Source organism: Uranotaenia lowii, chromosome 3, assembly GCF_029784155.1.
Source record: "Uranotaenia lowii strain MFRU-FL chromosome 3, ASM2978415v1, whole genome shotgun sequence".
NCBI lineage: Eukaryota > Metazoa > Arthropoda > Insecta > Diptera > Culicidae > Uranotaenia > Uranotaenia lowii.
The window spans coordinates 271,632,167-271,649,108 of record NC_073693.1 but is presented as its reverse complement, the minus strand read 5'-3'; the positions used below and the strand labels follow the sequence as shown (position 1 = coordinate 271,649,108).

The following is a 16,942-nucleotide window of genomic DNA, read 5'->3' as shown; positions in this document are numbered from 1 at the left end:
TGCAATTTTGCTTTTTGGCTTTATTTTTTTCCTGGATTCGTTTTCCGAGGTCGAACTAGGACTGGAAATAGTTCGTTTAAGATTAACCTTATCCACTTCCATTTCCGCGTCGTCATCATTGTCTTCATCGTCATCGTCATCTTCATCTTCTTCGTTCTCATCGCCATCGTCGTCGTCGTCGTCGTCGCCGTCGTCGTCATCGTCATCATCATCGTCATCGTCATCGTCATCGTCGTCGATCTCTTCTCCGCTGCTCATTTTTTCTGCAGACGTTGTCGGTTTTGTGGCAGCCGTTGTGTGTACGGCTTCGTTGAGGCTCGGTAGCAATTGTCGTGTTGATCGGGTTTTAAGCTTGCTCGGCAACGTTGTCGAGATATTTGCAATTTTTTCAATCCTCGGTGTGGCCCCAACCAATGCTTTCTTAAGTACTTGGCTGAACGATGTACTTGGTTCCGATGACTTTTGGTGAACGCTATTCAAACCAACCACGTTGATGCTTGCCAGCTTGGGACAGTTAACTTCAAGGTGGCCTTCAATTTTGCAGAAGAAGCACCGACTTTTAACACCATCATAAAATATCCTAACCTTGAAGTTTGAGATGAAAATATTCGCTGGAAGTTCCTTGGCGCTTTCCAGGTGAACGCCACGAATACCGTTAAACACAGAGAAACCAGAATTTGTCGCAAATTTCTCTCTAACGTGCTGCTTAATTGTCCCATACTGTCCCAATACAACTGCAATTTCCTCGTCATCGACCTCGGGAGTAGAGTGTCCATTTCCCCGTTCCCGGGAATCGGGAAATCTGGTGGCCTGTTTCCCGGGATCCCGGGAAATATCCAAAAGCATGTGAAATATATGCACTTCAATTCAAATAAACGTAGCTTATCGAACCTTTAGAGCATACAAGCCCATATTTTGTTCAAAATATACTCTTCATTATGTTGTTTAACTTATTTCTTATAAAATTAAGCAAACTGTTTTCAACAATTGTTGAGGCGTGGTAATCGAACGGCGAGTAAGCAGCGAGCGAGGCATCGAGATTCGACACGGCGCAGTACGCGAAGGCGCGCGTGGCGCGTGAATTATTTCACCCCTTTCTTTATATTGTTATGCAAGCAGCGAATTGTTCGGCGGAAGAAAGGACGCTTTCTTCACCAGCAGAAAAGAAAGCTTGGCTTGGGTTTTCGAATCGCCATTCCATCACTTCTGATTGTTCCAGCGCGACGACTAGACGGCCAGGCCGAAAAGTGTCCCATTATAATTCGTTACTTCTACTTATTGTTAAGTGTTTAGAAATAAAATTAATATAAGTCGTTAAAGTCTTTTAAAGTTTAAAATAAAGTGTGTTATATTGTGCAATAAATTTTTTGAACTGTATGTGAAAACTGTGTCATCATTGGACCCTAGAAAGAGCAGCAAAAGTGAACAAGAAAACTTACCCGAAAATTTGGGAGCTAGTGTCCGCGTCCTTTAATGTCTGGGAATCACCCATTGCAACCCTGAGCCCTCGACATTTGGTCCTTCGAACTGGATGAGGCCCTGAATCCGGAACGGATCCGGATTAGACCTGTCTGGAGAGCACAGTGCCGATAGCCCCAACGCCATCGCAGCCGCGGACGCCAAGCGCCATCTTAGGAACGCAGTTCAACTCGATAAAAAGAAATACAAGGCAGATTTCTTTTATCGAGAAGGTTAGTAGCATTCCAATCCACTTACATTCCGTGATCATCCCTACCGGATCTCTTCTTGTTGCACCTTTCATCACACTCGGCTACAATCATCATCTCATCTCCGTCGGAGCACCGCGGATCGATTCGAGTAACATCCGTGCCTGGAACAAATCATCAGCATCAACTTTCTTCGGTCAAGCACCCCAAATCAGCTGTGACCATCACACACAACAGAAACACTCAAGCGACACATCAGTAGCAGCAGGATTTATTGAAATACAAGGCAAATTCCTTGCCTTGAAAAGGTAATTAGGATTCCAATAATTTCACTGTTGCTTGCCGAGCTACTTGGTCTGACATTTTAGATCCAACATCGCACATCATGTCGACCACCGAGCGAAAACTGCGCAGCCTCAAAGCCCGTCGGCGCAGTTTATCAGCATCCTTCCTCAACATCAGCAGATTCGTCGATGGTTTCCAAGAACCCCGAGACACCGCAGAGGCACCAGTCCGACTAGAAGCAGTCGTCGAAATCTGGTCCGAGTACGCGAAGGTCCAGTCTGAGTTGGAAACCCTGGACGAAACACCTGAAGCACTAGATAAGTACCTCGAGCAAAAAACTGCCTTTGAAACAGCATACTACAGGGTAAAGGGATTCCTACTGCAAAAATGCCCCCCACAAGCCACAGTACAAACACCATCTCACATCACACAGCCCCATAACACGCACGTCAAATTGCCCGATGTTAAACTGCCCATATTTTGTGGAAATGTTGAGAACTGGCTCAACTTCCACGATTTGTTTGTTTCACTCGTCCACTCGTCGCAGGAATTATCGAGCATCCAAAAATTTTACTATTTGCGCTCATCCCTGTCAGGAGAAGCACTTCAACTTGTGCAAACTATCCCGATATCAGCCACAAATTATTCCGTTGCTTGGAATTTATTATCTCAACATTATCAAAATTCCCGTATGCTAAAAAGAACCTATGTTCAAGCCCTTTTCGACTTCCCGATATTGCGCCGAGAATCACAAAATGACTTGCACTCGTTGGTCGAAAAATTCGAAGCCAACGTCCGTATTTTGAAACAACTAGGGGAAGCCACCGAACATTGGGACTTGCTTTTAATACATCTTCTTGCTAGCCGCTTAGATCCCATCACCCGTCGGGATTGGGAAGAACATTCGTCCGCTTCCGAAAACACAACTTTCCGACAACTTACCGATTTCATCCAGCGCCGAGTTAATGTCCTTGAACAATTATCGTCCAAGCCACAAAACGAATCCCAATCCCAGTCCCAGCCACAATCACAAAATCGCCGCCCCAATTATTCCCGTTCAGCAAATCACACTACACTCCCAGAGCCCAGAATGCAAAAATGCATCGCTTGCCCCCAAGATCACAGCATTTTTCACTGCCCCAGTTTCACCAGATTATCACTTAATGAAAAAACTGCACTCGCGAAACGAAACCGACTTTGTTTAAATTGTTTCCGACGAGGACATTATGCGCGCGAATGTCCGTCGGATAACTGCTGCAAGAACTGCCGATCCAGACATCACACGCTTCTCTGCCCCAACACACATACCCATACCAATTCAAACCCCTCTAGAACAATCGCCAACACACCACCGGTCAACGTCGAACAGCAATCGTCGTCGTCAGCTCCAGCTCCTGCTCCGAGAATCAACGTAGCTCACTCCGGGATCACCAGTACCAGCACCAGTTGTCACTCTCCAACCTTCGATCGATCCCGAGTACTCTTAGCCACGGCCGTTGTGGTGGTAGTCGATGACGTAGGAAACCAACATCTAGCTCGTGCCTTGCTGGATTCTGGCAGCGAATGTTGTTTTGCCACCAGTCGCTTGTACAACCTTATGAAGGTCAGAAGAACCAAGGTTGATGTTCCCATAGCAGGAATAGGAAGCTCATCGACGAAAGTTAAATTCCAATTTCATGCCATCGTAAAATCCCGCACATCAGATTACACAACAACACTACCATTCCTTATTCTGCCCAAAGTTACTATCGATCTTCCAACTATTGACGTTAACATTTCCCAATGGCCCATACCCAAGAACCTACAATTCGCTGATCCGGACTTTTATGAACGACACCCTATTGATCTCGTGCTGGGAGCCGAGATATTTTTCGATATTTTTTCACCCCCTGGGCATATCTACTTGGGTGAGTCGCTGCCGTCGGTAGTTAACTCCGTATTCGGATGGGTCGTCTCGGGAAAAACAACATCCAACGCAAACATTCCACAAACCACCCCAATGATTTGTCAGGTAGCCACTCTCAAAAGATTGGAAAACCAAATGGAAAAATTTTGGTTAATAGACGAAAGCGCATTCCCATCATCATCGTATTCCCCTGAAGAAAGCAAGTGCGAAGAATTTTTTTGCCGTACCGTTAGTCGCAATTCCGAAGGTCGCTACATCGTTCGTTTGCCAGTGAAACGTGACGTCATCGATCAGCTGGGCGACAACTCCAAATCAGCTGTTCGTCGTTTTCAATTGATAGAGAATCGAATTCAAAAAGAATCTTCGCTAGGTGAGAAATACAGAGAGTTCATGACGGAGTATATTCGGCTCGGTCACATGGAACTAGTGACCGAGTGCGAGCATACTACCAAACAGGCATACTATCTCCCTCACCATCCCGTTATCCGAGATTGCAGCACTACGACCAAGGTCCGTGTCGTATTCGATGCGTCAAGCCGATCTTCCACGGGTGTATCGCTCAACAATGCTCTGATGGTGGGCCCCACAATACAACAAGACTTGCGAGCGATCGTGATGCGCTCTCGAATGTACCAGTTTGTTTTGATTGCTGATATAGAAAAAATGTATCGGCAAATTCTCGTGCACCCCGATGACACCCCACTACAGAGAATCTTCTGGCGCTCATCTCCCGATCAACCGATACAGACGTACGAGCTCAAGACGGTGACGTATGGCACAGCTTCGGCTCCTTTCCTGGCAACCCGAGTTCTCAAACAGCTGGCCATCGATGAGGCGGAGGGTTTCCCGAAGGCAGCGAGGGTTATCAGAGAGGATGTTTACATGGACGATATCTTCTCCGGGGCACAGACGGTGGCAGAAGCAGTCGAGCTGCGAGACCAGCTGGTAGCGATGTGCCTCAGGACTGGCTTTCCGCTGCAGAAATGGGCTTCGAACGACGAAGCAATCATGAATGGGATTCCTGCTGAGCGACGGGCGCTTCAGCAGTCGATTAGTTTTGATCAAGACCAGACACTGAAAACTCTTGGGATACATTGGGAACCGGGCACTGATATTTTGAAATTTCAAATTGATTTGAAAACTGCGACAGATGCGAAACTAACTAAAAGGGCAACTCTTTCTTGCATTGCGCAACTTTTCGACCCGTTGGGACTTGTGGGTCCAATTTTGGTTACGGCAAAGGCTTTCATGCAAAAACTCTGGACGTTAAAGAACGAAAATGGGTCAATTTGGGATTGGGATCAAGAATTGCCCGACTACCTTAAACATGAATGGGCCAACTATCATACTCAACTCCCCCTGCTAAACGGTGTTCGGCTAGAGAGGTACGTTCTCCTGCGCAAGGCAGTCGAGAGTGAGTTACACATTTTCTCGGACGCATCCGAAACAGCGTATGGTGCGTGCGCTTATATTCGATCTGTTGATAATCAAGGCAAAATTAAAGTGGTTCTCCTTACATCTAAGTCGAGAATCGCCCCCCTCAAGCAAGTTAGCATTCCCCGCCTAGAGCTTTGTGGCGCTCTTCTGGCAGCCGAACTTTACGAGAAGATTCGGCTATCGATAAATATTGAGATGCGTGTTAAATTTTGGACGGATTCGACAGTGGTACTGAGTTGGCTGAGGGCTATTCCATCAACTTGGACCAACTTTGTGGCAAATAGGGTTTCCAAAATTCAGACTGCGACGGAAGGATGCTCATGGCAGCACATAACCGGCGCAGAAAACCCAGCTGATGTCATTTCCCGAGGCTGTTTGCCGTCGGACATTCTTCGCAATTCCTTATGGTGGCAGGGACCAGATTGGCTGAACCAAGACAAGAGTTCTTGGCCCACTCCGAACGTTGATATCGTAACCAGCACTGATTTTGAATTGAGAAAATCCGCAATCGTTTCCTCTTCAGCGAACATAGAACCGAGCTTCATTGATGACCTCCTGAAACAATTTGAAAATTTTCATGCGCTTATACGCTTCACCGCATATGCGTTGCGCCTCAGCACGAATTTTCGTCTGCCACAGAGCGAGCGCAGATTCCAGTGGCTCACGACCGACGAATTGAGAACAGCAGAACACACGATTGTCCGACTTATCCAACAGCAGCATTTCCCCGACGAGTGGAGAAGGTTGAAAAAAGGCGAGCCGGTATCGAGTTCTTCGAAGCTGAAGTGGTTCTACCCAATACTTAGCCAGCGTGATGACGTCATGAGAATCGGTGGGAGAATTGATCGATCAGCACAACCGTACGAATCAAAACACCAGATAATTCTCCCAGGATCTCACCCCTTCACCGTTCTTTTGCTCCGCTCTTATCATCATCGTCTACTGCATGCTTCTCCCCAGCTGTTGATAAACCAGGCGGTGGCAACGCTTTTCAAACCGTATGGAGCACATCTCTCAGATTTCCCCTTTTTTGACAGATTTAAGCTTTTTTCCTCAGATTTAAGCTTTCGTCTCCTATACTCTCAAAGCAAAAAAAAGCTTAAATCTGAGGAAAAAAAGCTTAAAAACGAGATTCACGACCACTAATTTAACAGATGTTGGTCACACGGTACATAGACAAATCGTGTAACGTTGCCGCCGACTGTGATAAACATGGTCCGGCTCAAGTATTGGATTTTGGGTGTGAGATCAGCCGCTCGGAAAGTTGTCCACCAATGTATTGCCTGTGTGAGAGCGCGACCCCAGCTGATCGAACAGCTGATGGCCGAGTTACCAGCATCTAGAGTTTCTCCCACACGGCCGTTCTCTGTTATTGGTATCGACTACTGGGGACCGATTCAAATCAAACCACGACACCGAAGAGATGCTCCAGGCAAGGCATACGTGGCTGTGTTTGTCTGTTTTTCAACGAAGTCCGTCCACCTTGAACTTGTGGTGGACCTCACTACAGCCAAATTTCTCCAAGCGTTCCGGCGATTTGTGAGTCGTCGTGGTCTGTGTGCCCATGTTTACACGGACAACGGTCGCAATTTTGTTGGTGCGGCAAACGAGCTACGTAGGTTCCTCCGAAGCAACGACTACAAGAGTCATCTAGCCAAGGAATGCTCCGAGAATGGGATCCAATGGCATTTCAATCCACCGAGGGGATCTCATTTCGGAGGTTTATGGGAGGCAGCGATCAACTCGGCCCAGAAGCATTTCGTCCGTGTTTTGGGAAACCACTTGCTGCCCTTCGATGAAATGGAGACGCTTTTGGTGCAGATCGAAGGTTGTCTCAACTCTCGCCCTATCACCCCTCTGAGTGACGACCCCACTGACTTAGAGCCCCTCACCCCTGGTCATTTTCTCGTCCAATCGGCGCTTAAGGCAGTGCCCGATGACGATTTTCTGTCGGTGCCTACCAACAGGCTGACTCAAATTCAACTTACCCAGAAGTTGGCGCAAGACATTTGGAAGAGATGGCATGTCGAATATTTGGCTACATTGCAAACTCGATCGAAATGGTGTAAGGCTCCCGTTAAAATCGAATTGAATCGTCTTGTTCTCATCAAGGATGAGAATCTCCCTTCCACACAATGGGCAACTGGCAGAATCCATAAGCTTCATCCCGGGGCTGATGGGGTGACTCGGGTGGTAACACTGCAGACAGCCAAAGGTTCCATCGCAAAGCTCTGTTTGCTGCCGATCGCATCAATGGATGGCGACATGAATGAAGGCGAGAATTCATCAATCAGCAACGAAATCGAGAATGGAAATCAGCATGAATGACCGAGGATAGCAGATTTTAATAAAAATACAAGGCCCCCTGAAATGGTGGGTCCCAGGTGAGGACCATTCCATTATTTTATCTGCTATTGTCCGGGTCTACCGGGTCTTATTTTTCCCCAGAATCGGAACCCATGGTTCTACGGCATCAGCGACGCAAGGTCAGGCACGATCCAATGTTACCGAACGAGCGGTGGCATTTCCCTACAAGCGATTACAGCGGTATCCAGAAATGGCCATTTCTGGAGGTGGCAGGATGTTGAGGCGTGGTAATCGAACGGCGAGTAAGCAGCGAGCGAGGCATCGAGATTCGACACGGCGCAGTACGCGAAGGCGCGCGTGGCGCGTGAATTATTTCACCCCTTTCTTTATATTGTTATGCAAGCAGCGAATTGTTCGGCGGAAGAAAGGACGCTTTCTTCACCAGCAGAAAAGAAAGCTTGGCTTGGGTTTTCGAATCGCCATTCCATCACTTCTGATTGTTCCAGCGCGACGACTAGACGGCCAGGCCGAAAAGTGTCCCATTATAATTCGTTACTTCTACTTATTGTTAAGTGTTTAGAAATAAAATTAATATAAGTCGTTAAAGTCTTTTAAAGTTTAAAATAAAGTGTGTTATATTGTGCAATAAATTTTTTGAACTGTATGTGAAAACTGTGTCATCATTGGACCCTAGAAAGAGCAGCAAAAGTGAACAAGAAAACTTACCCGAAAATTTGGGAGCTAGTGTCCGCGTCCTTTAATGTCTGGGAATCACCCATTGCAACCCTGAGCCCTCGACAACAATAATATATTAGAAACAGTCAAACGAACTTTAAAATAACCTGAATAAATGTAATGAATTTTTTTTATTTATAATAATAAAAAAATCTTTTTATTTGTTTGATGATTCCAACATGTATTCGTTTTTCAGCACACTTTATATAATCGCTTTTATTAACAAAAAAAAAAGCTAGGCATTCGTCACTTTTAAGTTTTGAAGTTCATCTGGCTTCAAAGCAAAAGGGAAACAAGTGCATGAATAACACTTTCAAGAAAACACAATCTGCCAACAATCTGCGCAATTTTTCATATATTTTTCAAAAAGTTGTGGGTTTTCGTTCAATGAAAACAAAGTGAAAATACATATCACATAGTGGAATTACATATTTGAATAAAAAAAATGCACCAAATGACTGCCAAATGTCTACTGCTACAGGAATTGGCATATCCTCAATGAGTTTTGTATGAGTACATTTAAAAAAAAAAAAAAAATAGAATGGTTCCGGAGGCTATCAGGCCTTTCCAGAGAAATAATTTCATACATGTCGGGAATTCCCGGGAATGAAACTATGATTCCCGGGAATCGGGAATTCCCGAATTTTTCAAATTCCCGGGAATTCCCACCCGGGAAATCCCGGGACAGACACTCTACTCGGGAGGCAAATTGAATATTCGCACATAACGATGAACACTACTCGCAACGTCCAATTTTACCATAATCCTGCTTCCATCTTCATATATGAAGGGGTACTCGGCGTCCATTTTATTGATAAAGCTATTAAACACTGTTTCGTCCATAAACTTTAGGTAAAAACATCGTTCATTTTCGTCCTTGTACAAAGAATGTACAATGGACGCTTGTATTTCCAACGTGTTCTGAACAAAAACAAAAACGTTAACATAGGGTAAATGATCTTGAGCGGAACTAATTGGCTCAATTCGACGCAACTCGCTACAGTTGATCAAGCGGTATGGCTATGGGTTATATCCGAACAAAAAAATTTTCAGATCAGTGGATAGATCTTGGTTTCTGCTTTCTAATGATGATTTTTAGAATATTTTAGAGTAAAACCCAATAACTCTAGAGCTGTTTTACTGAAGTAAGAATTCTGATCTTGAGCGGAACCACGCTGATCTTGAGCGGAACTAAAATATGATCTTGAGCGGAACCATTTTCTTCTATCAACATCTTTAATAGCTCTTATTCCTAATACTTGTGTAACTGTGAAAACTTCAATTAAATTTCATCTTTGAAGATTTTAAAGTTCAAAAATTAATGTTTTTACGTTAAAAAAATGAAACTTAGCGTTCCAAAGCTGTTCTAAAAATATCCGTTCAAATGTATTTCTTGCTTAAAAAAGTCCAATTTTCACTTCGATTCACTGTATCCTATTTTGAAATAATCGATTCTCTAAACTCAAGTATTAGTTTTTTTTAATCAAAACAAATTAAATTCGTTAGTATGTTTGATTGATTTTTTGAATGTGTGTTTTTAGGATCATACTGCCCGAACAACTAATAATAATAATGATAACTAAGTAAGTAATACAAAAGAAGATGCCTTAAATAACAGATTTCGCAAAAAACTGTACATTGCTCTAAATCAACGTTTTTGAGAAAAATCTGATTTTTTTTATTCCCTAATCCCTTAATTCCTTTAATTTTATTGGAAATTCATGATAAATTGGGTCATTTTTATATTTTAGTTGGGAAGTTTACGTTGAAAATCCTTTCATACTTTTTCATTTATAATTTAGTTGGGAAAAATCAGTTAACGTTGAAAATTTTTGCATACTTTTCTAATTCAAAGTCAGAAACCTTAATTTTATATTGACCAAAAAAAATTATAATTATGGAAATCCATTAGAAATTATAAAAAATCTGTGAAACCTGTAAATATTTCAAAATATCGTGTTCTGTGAAACAGATGCTGTGATAAAAGTTTCCTCAAAATTCTGTGAAATAACAGATTATACTCTGATTTTGGCAACCTTGCTCTAAGCAACTTATTCATAGAATAAAGTTTATAATAAACTCCAGTTTCCTATGAATCACGTTAATATTTATTTATATTCAAAATTTATGGAAACATTAATTATTTAGCACAAGGGAATCGGATAGGTTTCCAATACCAGGCCACCAATTGAATCGTGGAGTATTATAAAATAGCTAACCCGGTGTGCTTTGCTACACTTTGTAAAACTGAAGGAATGTGTGTAAAAAACAATTTGAATTTATGTTTATTTGATAGTTTATCGTTTTCAATTGGAATGTCAACATCTAAAACAATCTCTTTAAATGAAAAATACTTCATGAAGTACGAATTGTAATGGCAATGAAGATTGTTCTTATTCTGAAATAATGACTAAACTTTATTGGCTCCATTAGTTCTCGAATTATGCCAAAAATATGTATGAAAGCCTTTCTCCTCCTTCTCGTCGTCTCTCTGAAAGAAAGATTCAAAAACACATTTCTTGTACCCCAAAAATTAAACTTTTTGTGTGCCTAGTTTAATACGCTGCAGCTGTGACACCAATTAATTAGTTTTTGTTCTTTTCGAGCTTAATTTTACATCTTTTTTCCCTAAAGCTGATATAATAAGAAACATACAAAGTTGCTACATACATTCAGGGGTAAAAAATTGCGTGTGAGACATTAGGCATAAGGCAGCGCACCTAGCGGTTTATTTCGGAAGCTAGTAGTTCCGCTCAAGATCAAAGATGGTTCCACTCAAGATCATATTTTACTTTTAAAAACTATGCTATTAATTGATATTCTGATGGAAAACTTGTAACAAAAACCCGAATAATGCTTTTTTATGAATTTTTCTACCATTTTATTCATTGAGAATCAGTTAACAACGGTCAAGGGTGACATAAATTGACGTTCAAAGTCAGCGTAGATTGTTGAAAATTGCAGCAGAAATGCGTATGTTTTTAAATCTTCTAATAACATTATTTCAGTTAATAAATTTTAGCAAAAATGTCAATACTTGTACGAAAAGATCTTGAAAAAGTGTTTTTTCTACAAATTGGTAAGATTAATAAACAATCATTGCCTAGATGTTAGGAAAAATAAATGGTTCCGCTCAAGATCAGATTTTGACTAGTTCCGCTCAAGATCCTATGCCGGAGGCCTCGCGCACGCACCAAACGCAATTTTAATCGTATTCTTTCGCATTCTTTCCATATCGGTAGACCGGAATCTATTCCAGTTTAACGAATTGAAAAAAAAAGATGCACTGACCGAGAGTTCAATTTAGAAACATATGTTCGCACCAACGTCCGAGCGTAAACTGAAATTTGGAATTGTTTCACTGAATTTGTTGTCTTTTTGACCATTTTCATTGAAAAATTATGACATGCTTACTCAATATTTCAACAACCACTCTGCAAAATTTCAGTAAAAAGTGTTACGTAGTTCCTGAGATATTGAAGTATTAATGGTTGTTTAAAAGTCCAAAAAGTTCGATTTTCGTAGAACTACTATATCTCAGGCCACACAAACTTAAGAAAGCTCAAATTTTGTGATATAATAGGGTGATAGTTGATCTATCTTACGCAGAAAATCAAGAAATATCATCAGAATAAAAAGTTATGGATGTTCAAAGTCGAAGTGACAGTGCGCGTGCTTCCAATTTCTATACAATTATGAACCGTACTGTATATTCTTGTTTCAGAGATAAAATTTTTTAAATGCTTCAACTTAAAAAAAAGATATGATTACAGCTATGCATGACATCATTCGAGAAAGTCTTTGAGTATTTTGAGTATTTATTTTGAAGACTGCGAGTTTATTCGAATTATGTGTTAAGAAATATATCAGATTCAATTGAGTTTAACGCTTCTTTGAAACTTTGTCAAAATTCTCTTTTTTGGCAGATTAGGGAAAAATTTACAAAATGAAAACTTCTAAAACTTTTTTCACGGAAGTCAAAACTATTTGCTGTTGATAATCGAGTTAATAATTTATATTATCATAATATTTCTTTTTGGCTCCTTAAAGACTAAAGGTATGAGCCGTTTTAAATAACGAGTTTAAAAATATTTCTAATGTTCAACAGTTTAGCCAAAAAAGTGTGCAAATTTATTTAATGAATTTTATATATTTTCAAAAGATATATTGAAAGCACAAGCTGATAGAAAAAAAATTCCAAAATTGGTCGGAATAAGCTGCTCAATTTTGAGCACTTTGAAAAAATGTGATGTGTTTACTTTGAGCTATTAAAATTTAGTTAAATAATTTTCAATCGTGATTTATTCCTAAACTGATCTGATAAAGATTCGCTTTTTTTATTAAAGTCTGGTGTTTTATTTTATGTTTTTTAATAATTTTTACTGATTCTTATGTCCAAAGCTTTAAATTGTGATTTGATTCGAAATTTTAAATCGCATTCGTTGACTGGATACATGGATTTCAAATTTGTAGACTAGACTACATCAAATTAATTTTTAAGCAAAGTTTTAGGTCAGAATATGGAACATAATTTTGAATGATTGACTTACGGCAAACAGCATTGATTTGAAACTTTCATTCAGATATTTTTTGAATCCTTTAAATAAATTTATTATTCCGAGGTTGTGTGATGGCCAGGAGTAAAAAAATGGTTTTGGAAATCAATATTCTTATTTTTTGTACATTTTTGGTTTTGTTATTATACTGCGCTAAATTTGAGATCCGTGACACCACCACCTGAGATTTAGTTTAAATTTAGAAAATTTAAAATTTTTGATCGAAATCAGGGGATCTTGAAAATTTTGAACTCAAAACTTGAATCTATCACGTCGATTTGAGGCATGAACTACATCTGAAATCTGATTCAAATAAATCTGAGTTTAACGTCCGACTATATAGTCTCGCTCCAAGTTTCGAAGCAGACTTGGGTCTAAACTTTGAGTCAGTAATCATAATTATATTTTAAGCAATTTAAGTGATGCACAAATTAATGGCAACTATGTCGGTTTTCGGTTTTAAATAGTCTCATCTAAGATATGAGTTAACAATAAATTTTATGAAAAATGTCAGGAATTTCAAATTCAACATATCTAATTGGATGTGTCCCTCAATTCTGCATCGTCTTGTTTGGTGGTTCTTATTTTTTGCTAGACGAACTCGTAATTAACTCGATGTTCCGTTAAATTACATCTGACCACGTTTAATCTTGTTCATCATAATTTAATCCGGTTGACAACCATTAAGCGTCGGTTTTGGAATCGAACGGATTCTTTATGACTCGGTGATAATTTTCCGTCCAAGTGGTTTGAATGCTGAAACATTCGCATACTCATAAACACACATACGAAGACAAACATACATACATACATACATCCGAATCAGCAGTAAGGTAGTTGAACAGATGAAACAAAATTCCACCACAATTCCATCAACGAAAGCAGCTTAGCGTTTCAAAAACCTACCGCAATCTCGTTTCAGTGACGCCCTGACTGAGTTCGACGCTTCTTAGTTTAGATGAAGGAAGGTAGAGAGACGATGCCAAGTTATTTCAGAAAACTACCACAAACCGACGACGCCACATGGCAAAACGTCTTAATCTTCCAAACACTCGAACTCCACCTTTCGGCGGATGCTGTTTCTGTTTGGGGCTTACACAATTCACCACTCAGCTGTTTTTGGGGGTTGGGTTGTTTGGGACGAAGGAAAATGGAAGGGTACTGAGTCAAATGTAGGGGGACTATAAATAGCGATTCTTTCGAGGAAAGTGTGTGGCGGCACTGCATGGATGTGGAACGTTCAAAGCAAAAACGACGAAAGGGAAATGTCAGAAATAATTAACATTCGCCTTTTTCTATTCATATATTATGTTTGCGTGAAAAGGTGTCAAAACAGACTCATATTTTATGGGAACGCGGCACTGCCGGATTTTTCCTTTACAACGACGACGACGACGACGACAGGAGCAGCAACAGGAATCGATGCTTCGAGGAAATGAGGAAAATTACAAAGTCAATGCCGTGGAACACCACCCAGTAGGTAGAGCAGCGCCTTGAAGCAGATGCAATGGGAAAACAAATAAACGGTTGGGTTAAGCAAAACCAGCGCCATATCTCAGAACAGAGAAGTGTTGGCGTATGACTACACCGTAAAGAAATAAAAACCACCAAACCGTAAACCACACTTCAAAACATGAACATCTTTCAGCGCAGGCGAATAAACGTGCTTAATTCCGCGGTTTTTTGTTGAATTTTTGACATTTTACGATGTTTTGTGACAAATCATCTAGACTCTACCGTTCATCGGTGTGTAGAAGAAAATTCGATTATAACCAACAATGTATAATCAACAATCAATAATCGTATACGATTGTTGAAATTGACATCGTTGAAGAAATGTCAATCACTTTTCCATCTACTGCAGCTCGTTGACTAGCTCAACATAGAATAAACTACACTCCTATAATTTTCTTCTTAAGCCCCTCCCATTAACTTTGAGGTTTTAGGAAATAAATTTAATAAAATGCAAAAAAAAAACACATTAGACTAAACAGTCGTTTATGTTCCATTTGATGAAGAATGATGTCAGTAGTGATTGCGACTGACCTTGTTATTATTCACAGGTGTTATCGTTCCTACTATCTATGACTTAAGGATGAACTTCGAGTACAAATCCGAAGGTAGCATTTCAATAAAATTTCTTGAATAACGCTGTCTTCGCGCAAATGGACAGTTTAGATAGGCTCACCAAAACAAAGGGAAGCATGATTTGTCAGCAGATAATAAGACACCGTTCAATGAAAAATTTTATAAAATAAAAGTTGATTTATGAATCAATCACAGCACTTAGCGCAGCTGCACTGTCTTGAATGTATTCGGGAATTTCGTAACATCTTTTTATATAAGAATTCTCAGGGTTTTTTTTTCCAAAAAATGAAAAGAATAACAATTACAATAACCGGGCTCAAAATTAATATGAGTGTAAGTACTATGATGTATCATACATTTAATCAGCCGGTATTAAAAATTGCCGAAAAAAAGACCAATTTAAAAAAAGGATATTTGCGAGAAAAACTTATTAATGTACACCATATTTTACCCCGGACATTCTCATTATTTAGAGGAAGTAGGACCGGAATAGAAATGACAGTACCTTAATCTATACAATGAGAAATGGTTGCTCCGAAGCTAACGTGTGGTAAACATGTATACTCCGGATGGGATTGTTGCTGAGTACCTGAATTATAATGCAAAAATTTAGCAATCGTTGCCAATCTTGAGTATCGCCGTATTGACTTGAATAAAAAAGTTCCACACGCAAATTTGCTAAGTTAATAAATATTATAAAAAAATTTCATTATGTATAAATCATTTTGCTAAACAAAAAACTCGTTTTTCTACGAACCAATTATTATTTTGTAAAAAAAAAGCTTTGGAGAAAAAGGACACATTTTAGTTATATTATGTTTAATTGAACAAGCAATTAAAAGTCACATATATACTTGAATTAAGGCATTGAAAGTTACGTATTGGCAGACAAAGAGAATAAACTGTTCAATTCCCTTAAGTGAACTTTGTGTACTTATTAATGAACTTGAAAGTTGCAAAAATGATAAATATGTACGTTGTATGTGACTGATTTTGCTAAATTCCCATGAGTGAACAATATGTACTCATTAACGAACTTGAAAGCTGCGAAAGTGATCTATACGTACGTTATACGGGACTTAAGTCACATAAAGGGCACAAAAGTGCTCAAAACGAGATTTGGTGAGTCACATAAAAGGCACAAAAGTGTTCAAACGGGATTTGGTAAGTCACAAAAAGTTCATTGGTGTGCTTTCATAATCAAATCACCACTTCGAGTTTAAGTTTCAGTTAGAACATCATCTAATACCGTATTTGTTTTCTTCCCTCAATCAGTGTTCCACCGTATCCGACAAAAACAAACACAAATCGTCGCCAGTGTATTGCTACTTCACTCACTCACACGCTCTCTCGCAACACTGACAAAATTTTAGAGGCAACACCGCCCGATGGCAGTGCAACACCAGGTCAAAACCAGTGCAACACCGTCCGAATAAACAATCAGTTTGACAGCACCTAGTGGTGCACCAGTGCAACACTAGTGCAACACTCGGCATAAACAAATACGGTATAAGCGTGGTCTTGTGGTAGCGTGTTCGATTCTCACCACGAAGGTCGGGGTTCGATCCCCAAGCCGGGCAAGATTTTTTTAATTAGTAATTTAGTAATTGAGTGACCATTCTGATGCAATATATGTAGGAAATGAAGGAAAGAAGCAATTGAGCGATTTATCGAGTTTGGAATCCGGCGCGTGGCATCATGGTGGCACCGGTACAGAACATAGTAAAAAACCAAGAGAAGGTAATATGAACCGAAGCCAAGGGTTCAGTTGAGATAGAACGAGATTTTTTTTTCTCATTTTGCGATTTTTTGGAAGCTGAATAAAGATGCCGCTGGAAGCTGAATAGAAGATCATTAAGACTTGTTTTGGAACTTGAAAGTATCAATAACAATGAACCGAAGCCAAGGGTTCAGTTGAGATAGAACGAGATTTTTTTTTCTCATTTTGCGATTTTTTGGAA

At 40.2% G+C, this 16,942-nt stretch overlaps 3 protein-coding genes across 3 annotated transcripts in view; all 3 read left to right on the top strand.

Annotated features, from left to right (window-relative positions):
* The window catches only part of LOC129757714 (uncharacterized), a 468,755-nt gene that overhangs the window by 52,622 nt on the left and 399,191 nt on the right, over positions 1-16,942 (top strand).
* On the top strand, positions 1,626-6,484 carry LOC129753415 (uncharacterized). Its single transcript, XM_055749237.1, has 3 exons — positions 1,626-1,975; positions 2,036-6,127; positions 6,450-6,484. Exons 2-3 carry the CDS (start codon positions 2,053-2,055, stop codon positions 6,482-6,484), a joined length of 4,110 nt encoding a protein of 1,369 aa, XP_055605212.1. The 5' UTR covers positions 1,626-1,975; positions 2,036-2,052.
* Positions 6,508-7,623, top strand: LOC129753414 (uncharacterized). The gene has a single exon (XM_055749236.1). It carries the CDS (start codon positions 6,508-6,510, stop codon positions 7,621-7,623), a length of 1,116 nt encoding a protein of 371 aa, XP_055605211.1.